The 27,139-nt window shown below is 31.4% G+C and overlaps 10 protein-coding genes across 10 annotated transcripts, besides 3 other annotated features; 5 read left to right on the top strand and 5 right to left on the bottom strand. All coding sequences in view use genetic code 12, as the record gives it.

The window, feature by feature from the left end:
• Window positions 1–423: 423 nt before the first annotated feature.
• Window positions 424–1,752, top strand: CAALFM_CR10190CA (uncharacterized protein; the record flags this gene model as incomplete). The annotated part of the gene is made up of 1 exon (XM_714264.1): window positions 424–1,752. One exon carries the CDS (start codon window positions 424–426, stop codon window positions 1,750–1,752), a length of 1,329 nt encoding a protein of 442 aa, XP_719357.1.
• A 57-nt stretch (window positions 1,753–1,809) lies between these two features.
• Window positions 1,810–2,451, bottom strand: CAALFM_CR10180WA (uncharacterized protein; the record flags this gene model as incomplete). The annotated part of the gene is made up of 1 exon (XM_714263.1): window positions 1,810–2,451. One exon carries the CDS (start codon window positions 2,449–2,451, stop codon window positions 1,810–1,812), a length of 642 nt encoding a protein of 213 aa, XP_719356.1.
• Window positions 2,452–2,929: 478 nt separating this feature from the next.
• On the top strand, window positions 2,930–4,384 carry CAALFM_CR10170CA (asparaginase; the record flags this gene model as incomplete). The annotated part of the gene is made up of 1 exon (XM_714262.1): window positions 2,930–4,384. The coding sequence occupies one exon, from the start codon at window positions 2,930–2,932 to the stop codon at window positions 4,382–4,384; it is 1,455 nt and encodes a 484-aa protein (XP_719355.1).
• Window positions 4,385–4,600: 216 nt separating this feature from the next.
• FAA4 (long-chain fatty acid-CoA ligase) lies at window positions 4,601–6,691 on the bottom strand (the record flags this gene model as incomplete). The annotated part of the gene is made up of 1 exon (XM_714261.1): window positions 4,601–6,691. One exon carries the CDS (start codon window positions 6,689–6,691, stop codon window positions 4,601–4,603), a length of 2,091 nt encoding a protein of 696 aa, XP_719354.1.
• Window positions 6,692–9,698: 3,007 nt separating this feature from the next.
• Window positions 9,699–10,034: a long terminal repeat ((titi-Ra) Long terminal repeat (LTR); about 336 bp long, 3 copies per genome).
• A 1,116-nt stretch (window positions 10,035–11,150) lies between these two features.
• CAALFM_CR10140WA (uncharacterized protein) lies at window positions 11,151–13,313 on the bottom strand (the record flags this gene model as incomplete). Its single annotated transcript, XM_714260.2, has 1 exon — window positions 11,151–13,313. The coding sequence occupies one exon, from the start codon at window positions 13,311–13,313 to the stop codon at window positions 11,151–11,153; it is 2,163 nt and encodes a 720-aa protein (XP_719353.2).
• Window positions 13,314–13,873: 560 nt separating this feature from the next.
• On the bottom strand, window positions 13,874–14,608 carry CAALFM_CR10130WA (uncharacterized protein; the record flags this gene model as incomplete). Its single annotated transcript, XM_714258.1, has 1 exon — window positions 13,874–14,608. One exon carries the CDS (start codon window positions 14,606–14,608, stop codon window positions 13,874–13,876), a length of 735 nt encoding a protein of 244 aa, XP_719351.1.
• Window positions 14,609–14,714: 106 nt separating this feature from the next.
• On the top strand, window positions 14,715–15,536 carry CAALFM_CR10120CA (uncharacterized protein; the record flags this gene model as incomplete). The annotated part of the gene is made up of 1 exon (XM_714257.1): window positions 14,715–15,536. The coding sequence occupies one exon, from the start codon at window positions 14,715–14,717 to the stop codon at window positions 15,534–15,536; it is 822 nt and encodes a 273-aa protein (XP_719350.1).
• A 234-nt stretch (window positions 15,537–15,770) lies between these two features.
• Window positions 15,771–17,474, bottom strand: CHT3 (Cht3p; the record flags this gene model as incomplete). The annotated part of the gene is made up of 1 exon (XM_714255.1): window positions 15,771–17,474. The coding sequence occupies one exon, from the start codon at window positions 17,472–17,474 to the stop codon at window positions 15,771–15,773; it is 1,704 nt and encodes a 567-aa protein (XP_719348.1).
• A 4,638-nt stretch (window positions 17,475–22,112) lies between these two features.
• On the top strand, window positions 22,113–23,675 carry INO1 (inositol-3-phosphate synthase; the record flags this gene model as incomplete). The annotated part of the gene is made up of 1 exon (XM_714254.1): window positions 22,113–23,675. One exon carries the CDS (start codon window positions 22,113–22,115, stop codon window positions 23,673–23,675), a length of 1,563 nt encoding a protein of 520 aa, XP_719347.1.
• A 723-nt stretch (window positions 23,676–24,398) lies between these two features.
• Window positions 24,399–24,730: a long terminal repeat ((theta-Ra) Long terminal repeat (LTR); about 366 bp long, 7 copies per genome).
• Window positions 24,731–24,854: 124 nt separating this feature from the next.
• Window positions 24,855–25,053: a long terminal repeat ((tui-Ra) Long terminal repeat (LTR); about 199 bp long, 19 copies per genome).
• A 30-nt stretch (window positions 25,054–25,083) lies between these two features.
• Window positions 25,084–27,129, top strand: ZCF39 (Zcf39p; the record flags this gene model as incomplete). Its single annotated transcript, XM_714252.1, has 1 exon — window positions 25,084–27,129. The coding sequence occupies one exon, from the start codon at window positions 25,084–25,086 to the stop codon at window positions 27,127–27,129; it is 2,046 nt and encodes a 681-aa protein (XP_719345.1).
• Window positions 27,130–27,139: the final 10 nt, after the last annotated feature.

The raw sequence follows: 27,139 nt of genomic DNA, 5'->3' as shown, positions 1-27,139 counted from the left end.
TGTATGCCACAATTTCAAATGACATTCTCTTTTTATTTCTCATAATAATCAATCATACATTATCAGGAGGAACGGATATGCCGAAGAAAAAAGCCCCTTTCGCCATTCATCATAATCTGATGAAATTCCATTACCAAAAGAATACTAATAATAACCACAGAGGTTTTGAGCTGGAATGGAAGCAGGTTACATTTATTTTAGTACACCTCTTTAAAAATACTCTAGCGGATACCATGTGTGTGTGTGTCTGTCAAAACTAAAGTTTTGTTAGAGGAAGGAGGAAAAAAAAATTGATTTTAGTAAATCCGAGGTATGAAAATTTAACTATTACGCAAATGCTATAATCAATCAAGTATATTCTCCCATTCCTCCATATCCACAAAAAAACAACCCCATCACTCATTTTTTTTTACTTTTTGTCAAATGTCAAGAATTTATAATGATTCATTCATATATTGTTCTGAGATCCCCATTGATTTAAATAGAATTGATACTAATTTCCTATATCCGCTACTGGAACTATATTTTTGTCCAATATGCCAATATCCTAAAGCTCCTTATCAAACATCATTCAAAATTGATTATAAATTTTGTAGTAATTGTTTGACCGATTATACGAAAAATAATGATTTGAAATTAACCAAATGTATCAAGAATTGTTTTATTTGTCCTGAATGTACTATCCTGAATTTAAATATTAAAGTGTTTGATCATGATAATAATGGTAAGGCATTTGAATTCAATTGTGGTTATTGTCAATATAGTTTTAAAACCAAAGTGATATATAAACCCAAACCGTTATATAAAATAATTATGGATGAAATGGATGATCCATTCCATAAATTGTGTCAAGAAATCAAACAAGGAGTTTTAAAACAAAGAGAAACCAGAAATGATACTACAAAAATTGATACCAATATTGACGAATTACAATTGAAATTACAAAATCTAAATATGTATAATAATGACGAGGACCATGAGGAAATTGAAAGAGGGAAATATCCATTGAGTAATAAATTGACTACTAAAAAAACATTAAGATGTTTAGATTGTAATAATTTAGTGTTTTCACCAATAATTGAAAATATTCCACCAACGGTAAATAAAGCTGCCGTTAAATTCAATGCCATTGATTATTTACCAACTATAAGTATGTCGAAAATATTAAATGATCAATCAAATTGGAAAACCCATCAAGTAATGCTTTTACATTTCATTAACCCCTTGAAAACCAAAGTTCACATTAATGTTAGTATTCCTAGTTCATTACAAATCAAACATACTACCGAAAACACCAACCTAGCGATAACCACAACACCCATACCTACAACCACAATCAAATTAACTATTCTTAGAAATGAATTCACTTTGGGTGGTAATACTCCCGGCACAAATGTAGTTAAAACCATTCCAACGGCATTGTTAACAACCAACACCTCGATTTCAAAATCAGAATTAATACTTCGGAAAGGTGATTCAATGTATAAACAACCACCATCATCAATTGAAGAAATTGAAGAGAATTTAGATGATTATATTGAAAAAGGAATAAATTGGTGTAGTATTCCTATAATTATTAAGTTTCGAAATAATAAATCTCAATTTAAATTGCCAGAAAATTTCCTGTTCAAATTACCAATTTATGTTAATTTGAAAAGTGATATCATACCTATATCATTAGCTAAAATTAGTGATAGATTTTCTTTAGGATATTGGAATGTAATTGAATTAAATAATATAAATATAACTTAGATTATTCAATAAACAACATTATTATTATTACTGTTGTTGTTGTCGTTGTCATTATTTCTAAAAATCTAGGGTTAAAATCCCAGCAATTTTCGCTAGATGTCTTGAATCTAAAATATTATCAGCATGATTATTATCAGTGTTATTATTATTATTATTATTATTATTATTATTATTATTATTATTAGTAGTAGTAGTAGTAGTCCTATTTCTATTATTGTTATGATTATTATTCCGAGTTGTATCATTCACAGCATCCATTGCTTGACGTAATTGTCTTTGTGTATCTGATTCATCTTGGAAATAATCATCATCAATCAATTCATCATCATCATCTTCATTAACAGTACCAATATTAATATTATTACTATCGTCATCATCATCAATTCTCATAGAATCTTCAATCTCATCTATTGTAGGATATTGAGTCTCTTGATTATTTTTTGCTGTGGATGTCACATTATCAATACCATCTATTTGTACTAATGTGTCACCTTCATCTATACGCTCTTCATTTGCTCGAATAATGGCTTCATTGATGAATAGTTTAATATATTCCGATGACAATTCTAATGTACTCAAGGTGATTCTGGTCTGGGGATCTTTAAAAGATAATTCTTTGAATAGTCTAGCAATGGTTGTCACAGGAATAGATTGATTGATTAATTCATTATCATTCTCAGGATCATTATGGATTGGCATTATGTATAGATTGATAGGGGGTATTGTGAATGTGAAATAGATAGTTTTGTTATGACATATTATTTTTTATATACGCGTTTGAAGTGATTTGGGGCGTGTACAAGAAGAGAAAAAAAAAAGAAGGTTCTGCGTTTGTTATTGTGCTGCTAAAAATTCAAAATGACGTTAAGCTTATCAATCATCTTTATGGAACTTCTAGAATGAATTGACAGCAGAGGTGCTAAAGATCTAAAAGTATTTCTTAGCTCAATAACTACTATTAATATATCAATCCTTTCTTTAAGCTAATCATCTCCACACTTGGGCCACACTTTATTGACTCATCGAACTAACATTTATTGTTTACAAATGCCGTATGGTTTCATTATGTCACAAAAAAAGAAACTGAAAAAAAAATATTGCTTGTTATTAAATATCATCAGTCTTCTTCATCTACACTCTTCATTTTTTTCCCACAATTATTCAATAACAATCCACTATGACACCACCAAAAAGAAGAGAATCATCTTCCTCAATTACAAATATTCTTACATTAAATAATCTTGAACTTGGAGCAACAGCAGGAGAAGTAAGAGGTGCTGGAGCAATCTCGGAAGAAAATGGCCTTGTTCATCACCAACATCATCTCGAAGATTCAGAACATTATCATACTACTCAAGTAGAAATAGAAAGTCATTTTTCCACTGATGATGAAATTAATCATCCTGGTAATAATTTCAATGATGATCAAATTAGTCATTTACCAACAATTAAAATAAAATATCATCGATCAAATTCAGTTCATTCTATTTCATCAGCCAATTCATTTGATGGTGCTAACAACATTAGTGGGGATATTTCGTTGTTACCGACAATCAAAGTTTTAGGTACTGGTGGAACAATTGCGTCCAAAGGAGTATCATCACATCAAACTGCAGGATATGAAGTTGATTTAACTATTGAAGATTTAGTTTCTACTATCCCTGATTTATCACAAACTTGTCAATTAGAATATGAACAAGTATTAAATATTGATTCTAAAGAAATGGATAATTCCTCATTACTTAAACTTTATCATAAAATTCAACTTGATTTACCACATTATGATGGGATTGTCATTACTCATGGTACAGATACCATGGAAGAAACGGCATTTTTTTTACAATCAACCATTAATACTTTTAAACCAATTGTATTATGTGGATCTATGAGACCAAGTACAGCAATATCTTCTGATGGACCCATGAATTTATATCAAGCAATAGCCATTGCTTCGAATCGAGAAAGTCGTGGTCGTGGAGTTTTAATTGCTTTGAATGATAGAATTGGTTCTGGATTTTATATCACCAAATCAAACGCTAATTCTTTAGATACTTTCAAATCTATTGGTCAAGGTTATGTGGGAAATTTTGTTAATAATGAAATTAGATATTTTTTCCCTCCAGCAAAACCTTTAGGTTTAACCATGTTTCATATAAATGATTTATTTTCATCATCATCTTCTTCTTCTGCTATTGGCGGTAACGACATTATACCTTGTTTACCTGAAGTAACAATAATTTATGCTCATCAAGGATTAAATAATGAAATATTTAAATTTGTCATTAATGATCTAAAATCCAAGGGGATTATTTTAGCTACTATGGGTGCTGGTAGTATGTCAGATAAAACTAATCAATATTTATCTGATTTGTTAATTAATAATCCTAATTATCCAATTGTTTATAGTAAACGATCAATGGATGGGATGGTTCCAATTGGTTCATTACCTAAAGTACTAGCAGTAATAAAAGACGCCGCTGACAATGGTAAACCGGCAACCAAAAAAGTTCCATTTGTTAATGCTATAGCTGGTGGATATTTAAACCCACAAAAAGCAAGAATATTATTACAATTATGTTTGAATGAAGGTATGGATTTATCAAAGATTAAAAATGTATTCAAAACTGTATAAATAGAGAAGGATGATATGAGAGATTTTTTGCAAGCCAAAGATAAATATTTTTCTCCTTGGTCGGTGGCTCGTTCAATCACAAACAGGAATATAGATTGGTCTTAATAAATACTGATTAATGAAATTCAAACTTGATGTTATATAAATGAAACAAAATAAAATAAAATAAAATAAACAGAACTTACTACAACAATTAATAACTTGACCTACTTAACTTTATTCTTTATAAGCTTCTTGAACTTCTTTTTTACAACTTTCTAAAATCTTCTTTCTTTGTAATTTTTGAGCTGAAGTAACAAATCCATTTTGTGGAGTCCATTCATCATCTGATAATACAACATTTTGAAGTAATTCAATACCTTTTAATCCTTGATGTTTACCAGTAGTCAATAAATGTTTTAAAACCGCTTTAGTAACTTTTTTATCGTGTACCAAATGAGCAAATTCTTCAGTTTCAGCATTATCAATCACTTTTTCTTCTTTCAACATTTGTCGTAAATTATTTTCAATAGGTAAAACAATCGCAATTGGTTTAACTTTACTTTGATCTGCGTAAACACATAAGTTTTGTACCAAATGATTTGAACGATAAACACTTTCCAATTTTTCCAAAGCAATATATTCCCCATTCAAAGTTTTAACAAGATTCTTTTTACGATCAATAATTTTTAATCCACCATCACTAGTCCATTCACCAATATCCCCAGTTTTAAACCATCCATCATCAGTAAAAGCTTCTTTAGTTTCCTTTTCATTCTTATAATATTCTGAAACCACGGGACCACCTTTCAACCAAATTTCCCCTTGATTATTTTTAGCATAATAACCAGCATCAGCCACATCTACCAATTTAGCAGTAATTGATCCCACCAAAGTACCCAAAGTACCAATTTGGAAATGAGTATGTTCCAAAATAGCGGCATTAGCACAAGTTTCGGTCAAACCATAACCCAACAACATTGGAGCAATCAAAGTACTAATGAAAACTTGAGCATCAACAGAAATTGGTGAACCACCATTTAAAACATAACGTAATTGACCACCAGTGGCACTTTTAACTTTTTTGAACACAACATCAAACATATCAGCACCAGGGATACCAAAATGTTTAAAAGTGGTTTTAGCTTTGAATGCGGCCCAAAAAATTTTTTGTTGTATGGGAGAAGCTTGTTTTAATTTTGATAAAACTCCTTTACGAACCGATTCCCAAACTGCAGCAACACCAACCATAACTGTTGGTTTGAATTCAATCAAATCGGGTTGACAATTTCTACATGAAGCTTCAGTTAAAGTTTTAACGTTGGCATAACCCAATGGAACCCCCCACCAAAATGTAATACATTCAAATGCCAATTCAAAAATATGAGCCAATGGTAAAAATGCAATTAATCGATCAGTTGGACGAATCAAATCTCTACCGGCATTACAAGAAATACCACCAATGGCAGCAATAATATTAGAATTGGTAATAACAACCCCCTTAGGGTCACCAGTAGATCCTGAAGTGTACATAATACAAATTGGATCTTCAGGTTTTGGATAATGTAATGATTGTTTATCTTTGGCATTAGCACCAGATTGAATCACTTCATCATAAGAAATAAATTTAATGTCAGGTCTAATTTCTAGAATTTTTTCTTTAGCAGATTTAGCATCTTGATATAATTTACCATTTTGTCTACCATCTTTAGGATCAATTTCTTCGCCATGAATAATGTATTTAACTGAAGAGGCTTTCTGTAATGGACGAATCAATTGGGACAACAATTGATTATCAGTGAAAATTGCATCTGATTCAGTTTGTACTAAAGAATGAGTCAAACCAGATTCTCCTAAAGTATCATAAGCAGTAACAATAGGAATCCCTTGGAAACTTGCTGCTAAAAATGTTTGCATCCATTTATGTGAAGTACCGGCAAAAACCATCAATTTAGATTGTTGATCAGGTAATAATCCAAGTTCTAATAATCCTTTAGAATAATTTTGTACCAATTTCAACAATTCAGGATATTTGATATAATTATAAGGACCCATTTCATAATATGTCCAATCTTTATTGACTTTAGTTGGTTTACCATCGATAACTTTGGTGATTTGTTTAGTTTCAACAATGACATCTTTCAAATCACGCCAAGCCATAGCATCTTTATTACCATTTCTTTTGAAACATTCATCAATAAATTCTGGCATGGTGGTGGCTTTAGAATCGGTTGGTCGCATGACGGCACCATCTTTTTGAGCAGCTTTTCTTCTTGGAGCTGTTTCACCAGGTTTTGCTTCACCTACTGCAATTGTCAAAGGAGCCATAATTAAATGTGTTTATATGTGTGTTTATAGGTTTATTTAGATAAATAAATAAATAGGATAAATAGGATAAGTTTAAAATAAATAAATATGATTTAAAACTTGCTGTCGGGTAGTGAAAAACGAGGAGGGCAAAAAGGGATACAAAGGGTAGAATTTCTCTCCAACAAATTATTATCAATTACAAATTTAAATCACAGGTTGGATATATTAGAATTGGCCCAAAAAAAAAAAGTTGAATTGGTTTTGAAATTTTTCTTAGGAAGTTTGCTGTTGCTGTTGTTTTGATGAAAATGCAAAAAAAAAAATTAATGACAATCTTCTTCTTCTCAAAACTTTGTTGGGTAAAAAAAAAGGAAAAAATCAAAATATCAATTGACTTTCAAACAAGGGTAAGGGTGGCAATAGGGAAAGGAATAACAAATAAAATTCTTAATAATCAAAATCTGAAGAATGAAATAAGAATTGAGTAAAAAGAAAGGAACAGGAAAGATATTTGTTGTTATGTTTAAAGAGTAAATTTGGGATAATTTGTGTATTTTATATATAACAAAAAAAAAAATTGTTGGTCCATCGATCAAGTTTATATATATTTTGAAATCTTACACTATACAATTAATTACTTAAATGTATTGTGATTGTATTGTATTTAGTGTGGGTGTGTGGGTTAAGGAAATTTTTAGCCACGCTTTTAATTTTTTATATTTTCTTTTCTTTTTAGTATGACCAAGGCAAGTAAGGCAAGTTAAAAAAAAAGAAAGAAAATCTTTGCATTACACAGAAACATTTGATACCCATTTATTTTTGCTCTCATTTTAAAACCTACTCAACCTATCTATAACCATCAGTATAATCACCAACTCTACATAAATACGTAATTGTTTTTTTTTCCCATTCCTTTTCTTTATTCATTCGTTAATTCATCCCTCAAGTTATAATAAATATATTTGCTCACAATTAATTATTGAATTTTTGACTCTTTCTCTCCCCCCCCTCCCTCCAAATTGAATTATTATATTACACTTACTAAGTAAATATACTCTCGTGGCTGTATAATAATATAATATATAATTAATCTTTATTAATTCAATCTTGTGGTTAAATTTATTTCCTATCTCGGATAAAGAAATTAAATTTAATTTATTCTTGACATTGGATTTAAGAGAGAGAGAGAGAGAGGAGTATACTCACACAAACATACACATAGCCTACTATAATTTTGATAACTTTCTTTTTCCTTTATTTCTGTTTTTAGTTTGCTGGTTTAATTTATTAATTGGACTATTATCATTGATATATTGTTAGTCGATTCGAGTGCAAAGCTTTATTACAATGATTTAATTTAATTTAACCTAATTAATTAAAATACTCGGTTTGAACAATATTGATGCGATTCCATTAGTCCTTCCCTCTTACCTCCTCCCCTAATAACTCTTAAATGTGGTTTGGATTGGTAATTTCTCATCTCTTCTAGTTTCCCCTCTTTATTTGTTTTTGTTTTTCGTCTTCTCCGCCTTCTCCTCCTTCTTCTCCACCCTCATCATCGTCTCCCCCTTTAGATTTATTTGAAATGATAAGACCACGACCATTAACTCTAAACCTTACTGAGTGTTTTATTAACATGGTTAACCAATTTTCAAGTTGTTGACTTGGTATTTATTCCATTTTCTCGTTACTCGGGATAGAGTTTTTAATATTGGAGCCAAAGAGAAAAAACAAATACTTATACCGAGGTAATGGATTCAGAGAAAGTATTTAGTTTTAGATATGATAACTAAAGTTCTGTGTTATTTGATTTTAAGGATCTTCCCTTTATCTTACTCCTCCCCCCTTATTCTCTTCTTTCTCTATAGTTATTATTTTGATAATGCAAGTGAATCTTTTCACTTCTCCTTCTCCTCCTTGGTACTTGTTGGTTGCCTGGAGAGGAAAGATTTTTTTCTTAATTGTCAGAAATAAAAGAAATATATAATCAATACACTCTTTTTTGTTGAGAAATAATAGTAAATTGCATGATATTTTATTTCTATTATTTCTACACTTACTTGGCGTAATCTATGTATTGATCAATTGTAGTTTACTGTGTAGTTATTATTAACCAGCTCTGGGGATCTTGTCAATAGAAGTAGATATTTGTTCGTGAAAAAACAAACTATCAAAACAAACTTATTCACAACTCTTACAATATCTATACTATTGCGTCAATCAATAGATAATAAACTTCCCTCCTTAGTCAAATAATAGAATAAAATAATATGTTCAATCTATGGGGGAATTGGAATATTATATTATTCTGTATATTTTTCATTTTTTTTTTTGCAGTCAATATCAAAAAGATCATCCAGTTTATTATATAAATAGCTCTGGTTCCCTCCTCTCCCCTCTCTTCCCTCATATTTGGTTCATAAATTGGATCCTACAATCTGTATCTATCTTTTCGACGTGTAATTATATTCACTACCTGTCTATTCTTTCTCCTCCCTTTAAAATTATCCATTTACATCAATTGGTGATATTAAAAATGGTCCCATATTACAATTGTCCCTTTTTTTGAATGCAAAATTGTTGAGAACAATTGGAATTAGTGTCGTAATATCCTTCTAAGGGTAACCTCTATATCTATATCTGTTGGGATCTTGTCTTTTGCTTATCAGATATCAATAATATTTGAAGATATGTTGAAGTCTCTGAACACTTTTGCAATTGATTATGTGTCCTGTTTTTGAATGTGGTGACGAAACGTCATCATCAATATCACTACTTCACCTGTTTTCTCTCCCCTCTCTGTTATATAAGGATCGATTTCTATGTTGCCACCCTTTGTGTTCATCAATGCTTCTATTTCTTCTTCTTCTAGTAATCGAATGTTCCTTCTCTTTTTTTTTTGGCTGCAAGATTTTTTTTGTCTCCCTTAACAAAATTACCCAACAATTCAAAAATTGTTGAGCATTTGGATGCATATATACAGGATCAACTATATATTTAAGATTTGGTTCCAGGGGAAAGAGAGTGTTCGATTAGTACTAGATGCACGTCGTGCTAAAATGCATTTTGTGTGCATAAGCATAAAATGTCGAAGGCTTAACAGCTAATGTCACATGATGACAAGATATTGGAAAGCAGTTGTGAAGTAGCAGGCTTAGAAAGCATCTAGTACAAGCACAGTAAACTTACTTAAGAATGAGTAAGGGTGGTGGGCATCGCCTTTGACTAAGGAATGTCACCTTATGATATATACAGGTGACATTCTCCTGTAAGAAAGATGTAGAGTTTTTCTAGGGAGTAATCGACTAAATACAGTCAAAGGTGTGGGTTTTACTGTGTAAACTCTTACATCATTTAATCAGAGAGAAACATACACACAAGGAAAGAAAAAGAGAGAAAGAAAAGCATTATTATTAATTTTTTTTTCTTTCTCACATGATATGCATGTATCCTGCTTAAGTAAGCCTCAAAACTAGACTTATCTCCGATAGAACCATACAAATTTATTGCATTTCAATGTACAAAGTCCTATATCTTGCATAATTTCTCATAACCATTGCAAATTAAGGTTTTACACAAAAAAAATTTGAACATTACACAAAACCAAAACTAAACGGACGCTAAAGGGGATTTTGTTAGAAGGTTGAAGGTGTGTACCGCACAGTTTCGGTTAATTTGATACTTTTTCAATTCTGTGGTTATTTGGAGATGCATGGTATATGTATGAGGTCTGTATGATTTGCATTAGGGCTGCTCTTTACGTATCGGGGAAATGCATTAAACCTCCCCGCTCCGAATAACTTGCATTATGTCCGTAGAAAAAAGAGAAAACAATGTCAAAAGTGACGAAAACAATGTTTTTCAGAAAAATCTTGAGGTTAGATTTTTCCAACTATCAAGAGGGTTGACATTGAACTGGAAATTTCAAGAACCAAGAATCAAAAAATGGAGAAATCTAGCAATTATATAGTGTGTATATGAAAGTTGATGATATGTTCAATAAGATAGAAGCGACAAAAGGGCCACAAATTGAAAAGATAGGGTATAAAAATAGATTTAATAACTGTATAATTATCAGCTTTAGCAATAGTACTTGATCTGATTAAATGTATAATTTAGCAGCAAATAAACTGATTATCAATATGTTTTGTTAGAGAAGAAAAGACTTTCTACGAATTCATTTTCAATAATTTCAAACATATATATATTACTTTTTATAAAACTTGTCAAACATAAAAATTAATTCAAACTATCAAAAGAAAGAGAATAATAATAAATAGTTTGCTAGAATTGGTTGAATTTGTGATATGTCTAATCTGCGTGTGTGTGTGGTAAATTCGAATTGTGAATAATTATATATTGTACAATGATATGCATAGTTGAAACAAAAAATAAAAAAGAAAATATATCTCCATGAGTAGTATCAGATCAACCACCCCATTAGATATACTTATATTTTATTTTATTCCATCTTTTTTTAGAAGTTGATATCGGGTTTTTCATCTTTAACTTTTTCTATTTTAGCACCAAATGTAGAAATACATTTAGCCATAGTTGGTGAAGATCTTGAAATAACATCAGTGAAATAAAAGTTATCAATTGGATTCTTTAATGGCTCTTCAAATATAGTGGCAGATTTATTTTTATTCACTAAATCATTGAAACCAATCTTGGCTATTTCTTGAGATACGGGTTCAATAACATCATGTCTAACCAAATGTGGAGCAATTTCTCCTAATCTCAATCTTACTGAATAAATATCATCATATGGTAATTTGGCATTCAAATATTCTGATAATGCTCTTATAATTTTCCAATCTTCACGAGCAACACCAGGTGGATTTGTGGCAGCTCTAGTGGCTTGTACTCTACCTTCAGTATTGACATAAGTACCGGATTTTTCCGTGTATGCTGACCCTGGTAAAATAACATCGGCAAATGATGCACCTAAATCACCATGATGGCCTTGATATACCACAAATGCATCCTTTGGAATATCTTTATTGGTTATTTCATCAGCTCCTAACAAATAAATAAATTTGGCTTTAGTAGAATCTTCAACCAATGTATTAAATCCAAGATCCAAAGCAGCAACCCTTGAAGCTTCGCGATGTAATAAATTAACACCATTCCATTCACCAGAATTGAAATTTTCATGTTTAGAAGCAAATTCACCGACTAATTTATATATGGCTTCAGAATCTTTAGATTCAGCAACACCGGATCCAACAATAATCAATGGTTTTTTGGCTTGACCCAATTTTTCACCAACGGATCCTTGTAATGCTGATTCTAATGCCTTGGCATCTTCTCCTAAATTGGTAACATCAAATGTAGAATTGAAATCTTGACCCACAGAACTGATTTCTAAATTAGATCTTAACCATACTTTTCTGATTCTAGTGTTTAATACAGCAGCTTCAAATCTTGGATTAGTACCAACCAATAAAATTTGATCAGCATCTTCAATGCCATCTATAGTAGAATTGAAAATATAATTGGATCTAATATCAAATCCATGAGCATTAACACTTTGTTTAACATCAGTAGTAACATTTTCTGAACCTAATTTATTGACCAAATCTTTCAAAGATACTAATGATTCAGCATCAACCAAGGCACCAGCAATGGCTTTTAATTCACCATTTTGTGGATTGATTTTAGAATATGCAGCAGCAATAGTAGATAATGCTTCATCCCAAGTGGCAGTTTCAAATTTATCACCATTTCTAATCAATGGTGTAGTCAAACGTTGAGTCTTTAACCCATCACAGGCAAATCTGGTTTTATCAGAGATCCATTCTTCATTGACGTCATCATTCAATCTTGGTAAAACTCTCATGACTTCAATACCTCTAGTATCGACTCTAATATTAGAACCAACAGCGTCTAAAACATCAATGGTTTCAGTTCTTTTCAATTCCCAAGGTCTAGCTCTAAAAGCATAAGGTTTTGAAGTCAAGGCACCAACAGGACATAAATCAATAATATTACCTGACATTTCTGAATTGATATTTCTTTCAATATAAGTACCAATTTGCATATCATTACCTCTACCCGCAGTACCAAATTCTGGAGCACCAGCAACATCATTCATAAATCTAACACATCTAGTACAATGAATACATCTATTCATGGAAGTTTTCACTAATGGACCAATAGCTTTATTTTCAACGGCTCTTTTACCAACGACTTCATGGAATCTACCACGATCAGAACCATATCTTTGTGATTGTTCTTGTAAATCACATTCTCCACCTTGATCACAAACAGGACAATCTAATGGATGATTTTCTAATAGCATTTCGGTGACCCCTTCTCTAGCTTTTTTGATTCTTTCTGAATCAGTATGAACAACCATACCATTTTGTACTGGCATAGCACATGAAGCAATTAATTTTGGCATTCTTTCAACATCAACTAAACACATACGACAATTACCAGCAATGGCTAATTTATCATGATAACAATAACGAGGAATGGTTACTCCTGCCAATTCGGCAGCTTGAATGATTGAAGATCCAGCTTCGATGGATACTTTTCTTCCATCAACGGTAACTTCAACTTCAGCTAATCTTTTGCTCGATGCCGATATGTAACGTTTTGATGATCTTAATATATGTGATTTTATAGAATTCATTACAAAATGTGGGAAAGTTATTTATTGATAGTGATTTGTAATAAGGGAGTCGTGGGAAAATTAGGTGGGTTAAAGTATTTTTGATAGAATATGTTATGGGATAAGGGAGAATAGTATGTTGTAATTACAAAGAAGGAGTTGTTGTTGATGATGATTGGGTTTTTCAATAAATCTGTAAATTTTTTTAATTATTGAAGTTTTTTTTATTAATTTTTCCTTTCTGGTTTTTTTTATGAGAAGAATAATTTGCTGTATTCCAATTGGGTCGGTTAAAAAAAAAAAAACTTGTCTATGTCTCTTAGTATTTGAATGGAGTGAAAAAAAATATACAACAGTGCACGACTATGTGCAGTCCATTAACAATTCCATATCTCTGATTCGTTAATAGATTTGACCACACAATTACACGACCTTCACCTACCAATTTGTTACTTACATACCAAAAAGTCATTGGAGTGAGATTTCCACTTTTACTATTACTACTACAACACTTTCAAACTCTAACTTCACTTATTAGTATTTATATTTTCATTCTCTTAGCTTACCTATGTATAACTCTTCTACTGTTGGGGTTGATCACCACCGCCAACAATCAAAAACAATAATAATGGTGGCACTATATACATCCAATTCTTTTGTACCCAAGATCTGTTATCGACTTCAACTACAATTTCTTCTTCAATCTCCTTTTCAGCTTCATTCCCATCATCATCGATATATTTCACCAATTTTTTCTGTTTGATAATTTCAACTTGTTTATTATTTCCTTGACCACCTTTATTTCCTTGTTTTTGTCTTTGTTTCTTTAATGAATCAGGATTCAAATTAGGAATTGGTGATGTAGTAAACTTGTGTTTTCTTAATTTTGATTTATTATTATAAGATTCATCAAAATTTAATGATAATCGTGATATCGTAACCCCATTTTCATCCATAAAGGCATCAATAACAGTGCCATTTAATGATTCAACACCATTGATAAGGGTAAAACATTCATGATTGTCAAGGTCTTTGGTTCCCACACAATAGAATTGATCAGGTTGTAAAGTTGTTGTAGAATCTATCAAGTATACTGAATCATCGTTTATGAATCCTATTGAATCACCTTTGGAAGGAGAATCAATTGGTTTTATATATAAATTGATCTTTTTGGCTTCTACTGATGCCAAAATAGTAAGTAGTAATGTTAGAAATCCGGGTATGAACATTTGATGGAGCTTGAAGTGGTTTGCCAAATACTCATGAGTTGAGTTTTGAAAGCCAAAGCCGACATTTTTTTTTTTGTCCATTCCCATTAGGGGTGATGTGCGCGTTTGTTGTTGTGCGTAATTTTTTTTTCACCAACTTTTGCAGTGATGATGATGTTTAGGTTATTATAGATCACCAACTATAAATCTTACTATGATCTCAATACTACGACAACCTATATATATCATTCTTAATAACTCACTATCAACAACTTCACTCCGAGGCTTAAAATTTTCAGCTATTCAAGATTGTCAACAATATCTTTCTTATTGTTCAAAGAATTCCATAAACACGGGATCAACAGTTTTCCGAGGAACATTATACGAACTACACGTTAAGGCATTCTTCGAGAAATATCTCAATTGTGAAAACTTGATTAAAAATGGTGGTGCATATGATAATGGAGTTGATATAATAGGGAAATGGAATTTATCCCCATTCTATAATGAACAAGAACGTGAATATGAATATGACACCAAACCTATAAAACTTTCATCAAAATCAATATTAAAATATAGTCAAGAATCAAAATTCAATATTGCTTCTAATCCCATATCATTAATTAATGATATTCAAGTATTAATTCAATGTAAAAATGTTAAGAAGAAACCGGATGCAAAAATAATTCGTGAATTGTCTGGAATATTAGATTTCCATAAATTTAATAAAAAATCAACATTTATGTTTATTGTTACTCCTTATCCATGTACTCCACAAGCTGTTGTTCAATTAGATACTACGAATCATGCAATTATCCATTTTATGATATCTCCATTAACTAATAATTCTGTAAAAATTACCCGAAACCAAGATAATGATGATAATGATAATGATTATAGTGGTGATTCTTTTTTCAATTTGGATTCTTGGAAAGGTGGTGATTTGAAATTAGTTTATATGAATCGACAAGCAAGGAAATTATTATCTGGTTTAAATATGGAACAAAAATTGAAATTAATTCTGTTTATAGATTGAAATATAGTATATAACAAATTCATTCATAATTAAAAAAAGAACAACAATACTAATAAAAACTACACATATATATGTATATAAAGAAAAAGTGTACTATAAAATGGTAAATAACATATTATTCACTCAGAACTAAAGTTTGAAAACGAAACAAGACGAAACAAAACAACGAACAATCACATTAATAATACAAAAACAATCATAAAAATCTAGACATACAGAATAGAACCGGGGATACTAATTATAGATAACCACTGTACTTGGTTCAGCAAAAACTGTTTCAATATGTGTTCTAGTTGTCAATATTTGATAAGTCGTTGTAAGGGTGCGAAGAGTAGTTGGAGCCCATACCCATTCCGTTACAATGTTTGTTGATGTTGTCTTTACATTTTTTGTTGTAGTTGATGGAGTTAAATTTTGAGTGATAGTAGTAGCATCTGATTCAGTGATGATAGCAGGTGGTTTTGATGTAGTTTCAGTATCAGTTGGGGTATTAATAATTTCTTTGTCATCTGGAATAGTAGCAACAGTAGTAGTCAGAGATGATAAGGCACTGGTGGTAGAAGTGGCAGGTTTAGTTGAACTGGATTTGGAAATACCAGTGGTAGTTGAATCACCTGGAATGGTAATAGCACTTGACAAAGAAGATGGTGTAACAACTGGGGTTGTCTCGCTGGATGTAACACTAGTGGTATCACTAGTGGAAGCACTGGTACTTATTGTTGAAGAAGATAAACTTGTCGACGAAGTTGGTGCTGTGGAGGTAGTAGAAATTTGTGATGAGGTGGTAGATGAAGAAGTGGTTGAACTGGTGGAAGAACTGGTGGAAGAACTGCTTGTGGAACTAGTGGTAGAACTGGTGGTAGAACTGATGGAAGAACTAGTAGTACTAGTAGTACTAGTTTTACTAGTTTTACTGCTGGAAGAACTACTAGAAATTGTTGTTGAAGTAGTAGTGGTGGTAGTGGTGGTAGAAGAAGAAGTTGTTTCTTCTCCTGGTGAAGCTTTCTTAACAATGGCTTTCATATTTTCAACAAAGTTCCCATTTGAATTGGTATTGCTCCAACCAGCTGAAACATCCCACATTGAAATACCGCCAAAATACTTGCTGTTTAAAATATCACTTGTCAAATATTGAGACACGGCACTAGGGTCATTATAACCTGATCCAGCGGCTCTAGAAGAAGCAGGTACACCAACAAACAATTTAATGTTTTTATTTGGAGAATCAGTTTCAGCATAATTTAACCAAGTATCCCAATTGAAAGATGAAGATCCTAAATTACAATAGTTGTTGTAAAATTGAATAAAAACAAAATCAATTTCACTTTGTTTCAATAATGGACCAACAGAAGCATCGGGATAAGGACATTGAGGAGCAGCACCGAGATAATAATTCTTGGAAGTATCTTTTTGGAAAAGAGTTCTTAATTCAGTTGCTAATGCTGGATAACCAGTTGACCAATTATTTTCAATATCAAAATCAAATCCATCTAATACAGCATCATAAAATGGACGATCATTAGTAGCTAAATTTTTACTGTTACCAAATAAATCCCAAAGAGTATGAGCAAATTGTTTGGCAGTGGCATCATCACTAAATCCATAAGATCCAGCAGCACCACCTAATGAAAGTAATATGGTCTTGCCCTTATTTTGACAATATTTGATATCTTCAGCTATTGTTTGACATTGTAAAATACCATTGGCAGTATAAGTACCTTCACAAGCATTAGCAAAATTCAATTGAATTGGTGAAGGAAATTGATGCATAAATGAAAGAATCACAATATCAACAGCATCGGAATCACAATAATAAGACAATCGTTGTTGGGAACCACCAGAGTTTTGTCCCCAATAAACAGCAACATTGGAGTTACTTCTAGCATTAATAGCTAAAGCAGGTAATAATAATGAAAATATAGTTAACAAGTATAGCATTGGTGGGAATTAAATTGAATTAAATAGAAAAAACAAAAGTAAGGGGGTATCAATTAAAATTGGAAAATGAATAGAAGTTAATTAAAGAAAAAGAATGTAAAGCAAAGAACACTTGGTGAATAGCAGCAATATGGTTTATAATTCTCTATTATATATAAGAAATTTTGTTCAAAAATATATCTTATGATTATTCCCGGAAAAGCAGGTAAAAAAGGCGGTAGGTATAATATAAGAATTTCTAGGATATCTAGGGAACGTTGGTCGGATATAAATGATAGCACGGACTGTTTTTTCTTGTTTGATGAAAATAATATTTGACAACTTGAAATATTTTTCAAAAAAGTTTTTAATGAAGATAATAATATTATTGGGAAAACATGTCACCATTTATATATTGTAATTCTTTACTGTTTAAGTCCTTAAAAACACAACCAAGAAAAAAAAATGAATAGCCAACTAATATTATTATTACTATAGTTCCATTTATTCCGTAACATCATGGAAAGCTGTCATTGTGAATATCATTGTCTTGAGTTGGTTTCAATTATGTTTCGATTTATTTTTCGCAATCAAAATAATTTCAAAGGCCTAATAATTTTTTTTAGGCGGTTGTGCCTTTCAAGTTCTCGCTTTTGTAACATTTTCATAACTATGGTAATTTACCTAATTAAGTTTCAATTTAACAAAAATAGGAAATAGATCTTTTTTTTCTCATGTATACTGTATTGTTTATTCGGGGAGGATGAGTGTTATGCTTATTGCCCATACTCTAGCCATTGTCTAATGTATATCTAAACAATAGAGATTGGCTGGTTGGTTTATTCGTTTAAGTTCCCGAGTAACTTTTTTTTATTTTAGATCTCGAAATTATTTGGCTTTTGTTTGTTGAATGAGATTTTTAACAGAATTTTACAACTCAACTCAACTCACACTAAAAAAAAAATTCTGTTTTCGGTGGCACGCACCAGCCATGCACGATTCCGTTAAATTCTGCAAGATGCGAAAAGAACAACCACAATAATTATTTCTGTCAAAGGTAAAACTTTATAATAGAATATATTGTTAAAAGTATAATGAAGTGATACACTTTGGAACAGAGAAGGTTGTCATTTTATTATTTGTATTAGTAGTTCTATACATTAATGAAGATAAAATATAACAAGGTTCTTTTTTTGAGTTTCTATTGTTTTTCAATCTTCTACTCCTTTCATAATTGCCATTTTTTTTTATTTTATGTAAAGATAAAATGAGCTTTCTTTTTATTGTGAACAATAAAAGAAATTAAGGAGGTTGGTCAAAACAAAGACAACATTGAATGGTATTATTTGAAAAGAAACAATAGTATCAAAGTAGTGATGTCAGTAACTTCTTGAGATAATTAGTTGGTCAAGTGAAATTTCTAAAATTCCATTAAATGGTTTAATTCATATCCGTTTGAATTGCGTCATTTGGACCTAACAATTAACTTGTCATTTAAGCTTAATTTCTTTTTCGGAAATGCACAAATGTCACAAATTAAAGTTTTATTTGGCAAATATATGTCATGTTATAAGTAATCTCTATCATTCATTTGTATCATGAGCTGTCATTGTAACCATTTCGCTTCATTAATTACTACATTGATTCACCAAACAGTAATTGACAACAAGATTAAAGTTGGTTGTTTTGCTTCATTTGATAAAAGGTACACCTGTAGATAACTTATAATTACAGGTCACTAAACTAACAGCTCTTCACCAATATACAGTGGACTTTACTCATTTGAAAATTGAATTTCAAAGACGAAAACTTGGAATAACCATCAATTTTGTGCATAAAATAGCAACTTGGTAATTTCTATTGTTTTACTGAAATTTCTACTGTTATTGCCAGCAAAATTCTCTAGGGAATGGTTAGTATTTTCTTGTCAAATAATAGTCTCCATCAACATAAACCTTTAAAATGCCAAAACAGTGGCTAGTCTTTACCATTATCATCATGGGAGGCAACTCTTCCCGTTATGGTGATATTTTTGTGATACTTGACAACAACTACGATTTGAAATTACTGCGAAAAAAAAAAAAAAAAAATCTAAAATAAATGTGTCGCAAACATGCAGTGCTGGCAGTACATCTCCGTATAGGCAAGTACTATAATCTCGGAGTGCACTTGCATAAACTAATAGTAAAACGCAAATAATTTGCTTTCTCTTAAGAACTACGAATTACAGCAATTGGCTTAGAATTCAAAATTTGCGTATCATGTCACGAAATTATGCAGAAAAAGAAAACCGAAAAATAATAAAAGAAAAGCAACCTTAACGAGATAAAAAATAAAGAAACGACTAAGTAATATAATACTATTCAATTCAAATAAATTAAAATAAGATTATGAGAAAAAATATCCATTGAAATATTATTAGCTGGAAAATTGTTTCTATTTTGTTTTTCTTTTTGTTGTGTTATATTTGGTTGTTGTATTTTTATTCTTAGTCCCAAATTTCTTTTGCAAGGCGGATCAAAGATCATAGATCAGCAACTTGTCTTGGATAATATAGGGCATTGAAAAGGCACATTTCAGGTATTAAAATAAAGGAAAGTATCTTGGCTTTGAAATGCCTATGAAGATATTAGAGTGTAAAAGTGCATGTTTCAAAGACTTACAAGATCAATTTAAAATGTAACCTCGATAGATATTGAGAAAGCCGATAAGCACAATAACGTTACATTTTAACTAAAGTTTTAATGTTAAGGTTTCAATAAGGTAAATTTAAATGTTTCACTTTACTTTAGAAAAGAAACATATAAATTAATTACTGCAATAAAAAAGAGGTGGATAGCGGGAAAAATATTTTAATTATTTTTGGTATCGTCTTCGAGCGAAAAGTTAGCAAAAAAAAATCAATTCAACTAGAATTGGACACCAACAAGTTCAATCCAATATAATTCTTTATTCCTTTTATATAACCTAGTTGAATATTTTTGTTTTGTATCCAATGGTATTTAACCAGAGAGTCAGATTTGCTGATATGTATGCATTGATTAAATGGTAACGTTCAAACTCTTAAATTAACGTTCTCCACTTTTTCATCACCATACATAAAGTTTAAACAATACACACGACCCCTAATGATTCTTAATGATTTTTACGATTCCATAACTGTTTGATCTCTGGACTGAGTTCAATGAATCACAACTTAAAAAAATATAAAGATAACGCTCTATGTAATTAAACTAGAATTTGGTTGTCCCTTCAACTTGATTTGATTGTTTAGAGTTGGATAAGCTTATAAGCTAAATCATTCAAAAGTTAAATGAGATCTACAACATCAACAATCAACTGCTGAAAAAACCATATTTAATTAATGTTGCAATTGCATTACCATAACTGGACCTAATATCGAAAGTGAATCAGAAATTTGATATTTGGAGTTTACACCCAAGGAAGTCTTTTAATAAAGATTTCAAATGATCTAAACAATACAGTTATCTTATATATGACTTTAGAACCAACTAGTTTCCAATACTTGGGAAAATGTGTGGATAAACTAAAAAACTATAACTTCACTTGAAGCGACTTTTTAATTCACCAAATAAAACATCTAATGTGGCTACGGTGCTAAAACAAGTAAGTACTATTTGTTGTTTGTACCTTTGTTGCCATACCAAGAAGACAAATCTCAACCAATAGAATTACACGAATATATCTACCACACAGTCGTCGCCTAATCTTTCCAACTTTTTTTACCCTATTCAGTAAATTCTTTTTGTCTCATTTTTTTCGCCGAAAGCACAATGAACTTTGTTATTATAGCTCTCCTTTTTCTCTTCTATTGCCAACACAACAAAAAAGGACACGAGTTTAATTTTCGCCGAGACAGTACACCAATGTATATGTATATATGTTAGCATACATTACCAATACGTGATAAAAGCATATAAGATATTGGTGTCATAGTCACCGTCTAACCTTATAAAACTCAAATATTTAATAAAAATATACAATTTACTTACAAATTATTAACAGTATTCTGCAATTTTATCTATTGTCAATTTCGCCTAAATCTCGTTGAAATTTTTGTTGGGATCAAACAATCTAGACTCACAATCGACACGACTTTTGTGGATTCCCCAAGAAAAAATATCAAAAGATGTTTTCCCTGTGATATTTCAAAATATCCAAACTATCCGATACAAACTGTGTATGCTTTCAGTATTCGTTTATGAATTGATAAGTTGTTGTTTTATGACATATTATGATCAACAAGTAGATAGCAATGAAGTGGATATATATACAAACTGAATAGAAACCCTTACTTAAAGTTCTTGTAAAAGCCAAATATTTAAGCACTAACTTCCCCCCATTCATCCTTTTATCCACTACCGTCCCCTATTTTTTTTGTGATTCCGATTTTCAGCGAATTTCGCCGAAATAATGCAATATTTGTTTACAGTTGAATTTACACACTATGTATATTAGACACAATTATTATTATATTAGTAAAACAAAAAAATGTTCAACTATAAATAAAGGTCAATTTCCCTCCTCCAACCACAAGTTTTTGAAAAGAAATTTGGTTGCTATTTCTTCTTTTTTATCTTTTTAAATTCACAAACACTTTATATCTCCTTCACAAACAAATAACTATTCTACTTTACCATGTCCACACCAATTGAATTCAAATCGTCCAATTCTGTCACTAAGGACGATCATTTATATACCAAATTTACTTATGAAAACTCTGTTGTTGAAAAAGATGCTAATGGTAAATTCATCGTTACACCAACTGCTAGTGACTATGAATTCAAAGTTGATTTAAAAGTCCCTAAGGTTGGTTTATTGTTAGTCGGTATTGGCGGTAACAACGGTACTACATTGTTAGGTGCCACATTAGCAAACAAACACAATATTTCTTTTGAAAACAAAGAAGGTGTTGTTAAACCAAATTACTATGGTTCTGTTACTCAAGCATCCACTGTCAAAATCGGTGTTGATAAAGAAACTGGTGAGGATGTTTACGTTCCATTTAACTCCATTGTTCCAATGGTTAACCCAAATGATTTGGTTGTTGATGGTTGGGATATTAGTGGTTTGCCATTAGACCAAGCAATGAAGAGAGCTAAAGTCTTGGATGTTACTTTACAAAAGCAGTTGTATCCATACTTGGAGAACAAGAAACCTTTGGAATCAATCTACTACCCTGATTTCATTGCTTTGAACCAAAGTGAACGTGCCAACAATGTTTTTAACCAAGTCAATGGTGAAGTTAAAACTGATAATAAATGGGCCGACGTTGAAAAAATCAGAAAAGATATCAGAGATTTCAAGGCCAAAAACGAATTAGATAAAGTTATTATTTTATGGACTGCTAATACTGAAAGATATGCTGATGTTTTGCCAAATGTCAATGACACTGCTGACAACTTGATCAAGAGTATTAAAGAATCACACGAAGAAATTGCTCCAAGTACTGTCTTTGCCGTTGCTTCTATCTTGGAAAAAGTTCCATATATTAATGGTTCACCACAAAACACATTTGTTCCCGGTGTTATTGAGTTAGCTGAAAAATACGACTCATTCATTGGTGGTGATGATTTCAAGTCAGGTCAAACAAAAATTAAATCAGTGTTAGCTCAATTCTTGGTCGATGCTGGTATCAAACCACTTTCTATTGCTTCTTATAATCACTTGGGTAACAATGACGGTTACAATTTATCATCACCAAAACAATTTAGATCTAAGGAAATTTCCAAACAATCTGTTGTTGATGATATTATTGAATCCAACGAATTATTGTACAACAAGGAATCTGGTGACAAAGTTGATCACTGTATCGTCATTAAATACTTGCCAGCTGTTGGTGATTCTAAAGTTGCCATGGATGAATACTATTCAGAATTAATGTTGGGTGGTCACAACAAAATAAGTATTCACAATGTTTGTGAAGATTCATTGCTTGCTACACCATTGATTATTGACTTGGTGGTGGCTACTGAATTTGCAACTAGAGTTCAAGTCAAAGGTCCTGGTAAATCTGATTATGATGAATTGTATCCTGTTGCTAGTTTATTGTCTTACTGGCTCAAGGCTCCATTAGCAAGACCAGGATTCAAACCTATCAACGGATTAAACAAACAACGTCAACAATTAGTCAACTTGCTTTCAGTGTTGGTTGGTTTACCAATTGACAACGAATTAAGATTTGAAAGAATTCTCAAATAATCATTTGTTGCTTTATAGTAATATCGCTTCTTAATATATTAATTTTAATTGTACAAGCCCATATTCGTTTTATATATTATAATACTTTTAAAGTATTTGGCTTCATATAGACTTCTAAACACTCCATGCAATTAGAATGGCACAGAAAAAGGCAGTAATACTGAGAATTCCCATTTGTGAGCTGTCTCCACAGCCTTCAAAGGTCATGACTGAAGATGGGGCCGGTAAACTAGGGAAACTCAGACTTGCTTCAGTATAGGTATATGGTTGCTCGACAACAGTGATTGAATCAGCAGCACCAAATTTCACCAACACACATAAAAGTGCAAATAAAACAGCAGGAGTTTTCATGGTTGATTAGTAAGGTTTGAAACTAAACATTCTTCTAGATGTTCTTTTGTAACGTTTAAATAGTTTTTCTAATTGACTGTGTTGGTATTAGATTTGTTTCTTAGTGTTGAAAGTGTATACTTGAAGTGGTAACTTTCCTCCTATATTAATACACTCCAAAACACAGTGCAGATTCACACACACATTGTTGAGTTATCATTATATCAAGAAAATTCGATTAAAATATATGGGCTGTCGCTATAGTATGCACTAGTAGCTCAAACACTAAACTCCCAAATAAAAATATTGAACAAGAATGATTTAAAATACAATCAGAAAAAGTTGTTTTTTTAAATCTGATTTTGTAGGACTCACATCTTGTGGTTGTAAATGTGTTACGATGATGGCGTGTGGTTCTGCATACTAGTTTAGTTCAGTGGCAAATACATCACGAGCATAAAACGGTTGACAAGGTGAAGCCTCCGACTTGTGGTCATTGACTGCGCCTCCGGGTTGCCTAGTCTTTATCTTCCCCCCACAAGGTAGAATGGGAGAAAACAACATGTGGGCAGTTGTACATTCCTCACGGGAATATAAATAGACGTTGGAATTCCCCTGGGATTGGATTGGGAAGAACGACTTAACTAATGAATGAATGATCTTATGGACTTTAGCTAGACTAACTATGATTACATAATCATCTACGTAGCCAATATACACTACACACTCGTAACAAAATGTGTATCGTCTTTTATTAGTGTATGTACACAAATAGTAACGCAAAAGTCGTGTGAACTCAAAAATTTTTATACCTCAATACAAAATAAATCATTGAACTGAAAACTTGATTGTTGAGCTATATGGTATATCCACATACAGTATGTGCATGGGTACACGACCCGGGTGGTCTATATAAGGAGCTGGATTTCCCTTGGTTGTATCCGGTCAATCTAGGAACACTGAGGAAATATATATCTACATACGTACTTATAGTGGTTACCCTAATATCACGTGTTCTCCTATACATAGTCTTCTGCGAATTCCAATATTAATTGATCAAACCTGACTCCGATAAACCATGTCTACCGATACAACTGCAAATGATGAAGGGAAAAATGAGTTTTCAAAACAATGGCGTCAACTGAGAGCTTGTACAAGATGCAGAAGGTTTAAAAAGAAATGTTCGTTTGAAAATCCAAGTTTCAAGTCTTGTGCTAGGTGTTTTAAAAATGGATACGAGTGTTCATTTAATGAAGATCCAGCGATGCAACCTTCACGAAAGAAAAAAAGAAAGATTCAGATAGATGATAATACACACTCTTCCATTGCTAACCAGTTGTTACTGACATCTGAAAATACTTTGAAATTATTACCGGAGAAGTTAAACGATTTATCTGAAGATTCGATTCAACATCTTATATCCAATTATGAATCGATAATGGACAAATTGAAACTGAAAATTAAACCTGATACATCTAATGAATTTCCTTATATCCCTTACAGTAAAAATCTAGCAAAAGAGTTGATTTATCGGTATAATTATCTTACTTTAGCTGAAGTTAAAACTAGACTTGACTTCTTCTTGAATGAAATATTACCCTATTATCCCACAATCCCATTGTCTCGAAAATTAAAAAATTTCGACTATATGCTTGAGAAATTCCCATTATTGTTGATTGCATGTATTTTCGTTACTGTGTTGAATGATAATAATCTTGGAACAACACCAATACTGAAAGATAATCTAAAGCTATGTAACCTATTGAGTTATTATCTTTATTCGTTTATTGCTCATGAAGTGTATGTGAAATGTGAACAGTTTAATATCCAATTGATTTACGTTTGCTTGATTCTGTCGTCTTGGTGTCTTCCACCTATCAAACTAGGACATTTTCGAAATCAATTGAATTCTTTAACTGCATCGAATATTGCATTGTGTATGGGGTTGAATGAGCTTCCAAAAAATTGTTTCGAAATTCATTTAGATGAAGAATCCGAATTGAGAAACAATTTAAGGGCATTACTAAGTGTTTACTGCAGCTGTGGATCATTGGAATTATCAGTGAGAAGATTCAAAGTTGTGACATGGACTCAAAGCCATCAAATTGCCATGAATCGATTATTGGAAACTTCTTCCAATCAACTACCAACTCTAGAAGACAGATATATTTGTTATTTTGCAGAATTGGTTTTTACTGGTCATGAGATACTAGATTTTGTAGACCAGATTAACTTAGCCGTGAATAGATCAAGAATATCATTGCTGAATATCAAACGTGCCCTCAGAAAATACGAGCAGAGATTATCACAAATATTAGATCAAAGTGGATTTACATCTACAAAACAAGCATTAGCTTTACAAATTCAGTATTTTCATTTATTGGTTGTGATTTATGACAATTTAGTTAGTGGGGTGTTTAATCAATCTGATGAAATAACACCGAACTATGCAGACGAAATACCAAGTTCAAATGAAAGGCAATTCTGTTTAAAAATGATTATAAAATTAATTACACTGTGTGAAAGTCTTGTTGATCAATTTGTAAGGCTAAATAACAACATTATTAATATTCCTTCAGTCTTGTACTATCGTCCCATGCACGCCTTAATCTTGCTAGTAAGATTAAGACTAATTTTGAAATTCCAAAATTTTAAAGATCTTGAAATAGATGTTGAATCATATTTTACCAAAGTGTCTAGAGTAATCAATGACAATTTAATGAAAAACTCATTGGTTTGTTCCAAAATGAAGGTTGTGCTAAACAAAATTGAGAAATGGTTAATTTTATCACAAAAGTATATCAAATCCGACAGCGTGGAGAATAATGGCCCCATGAATTTCGATGTTGTAAAGATAATATTTCAAAATAAAGACAAAGAAATAGAGAATCTAGATGTACCCAAATCACACAACGAGTCTCCCATAAAAACAAACACTACCATTGAGTCACAAGATCCGTCACCTGTAAATTCAGTTGACAATCCATTTACCGCAAACAATGAATTTAATGGCATAATCAGCTTAGAGCAGATTTTTCAGGGAATAGATTCAGACATTCTGCATTATTTAAATCCATTGGAATCTAATTTTGATTTAAGTACCGATTTTAATAGATTTTCATAAAATTATATAA

The sequence above is a fragment of the Candida albicans genome, chromosome R (genome assembly GCF_000182965.3).
Source record: "Candida albicans SC5314 chromosome R, complete sequence".
Taxonomy (NCBI): domain Eukaryota; kingdom Fungi; phylum Ascomycota; class Pichiomycetes; order Serinales; family Debaryomycetaceae; genus Candida; species Candida albicans.
Note: the sequence above shows the minus strand (reverse complement) of the source record. Positions and strands in the feature narration are given on the sequence as shown.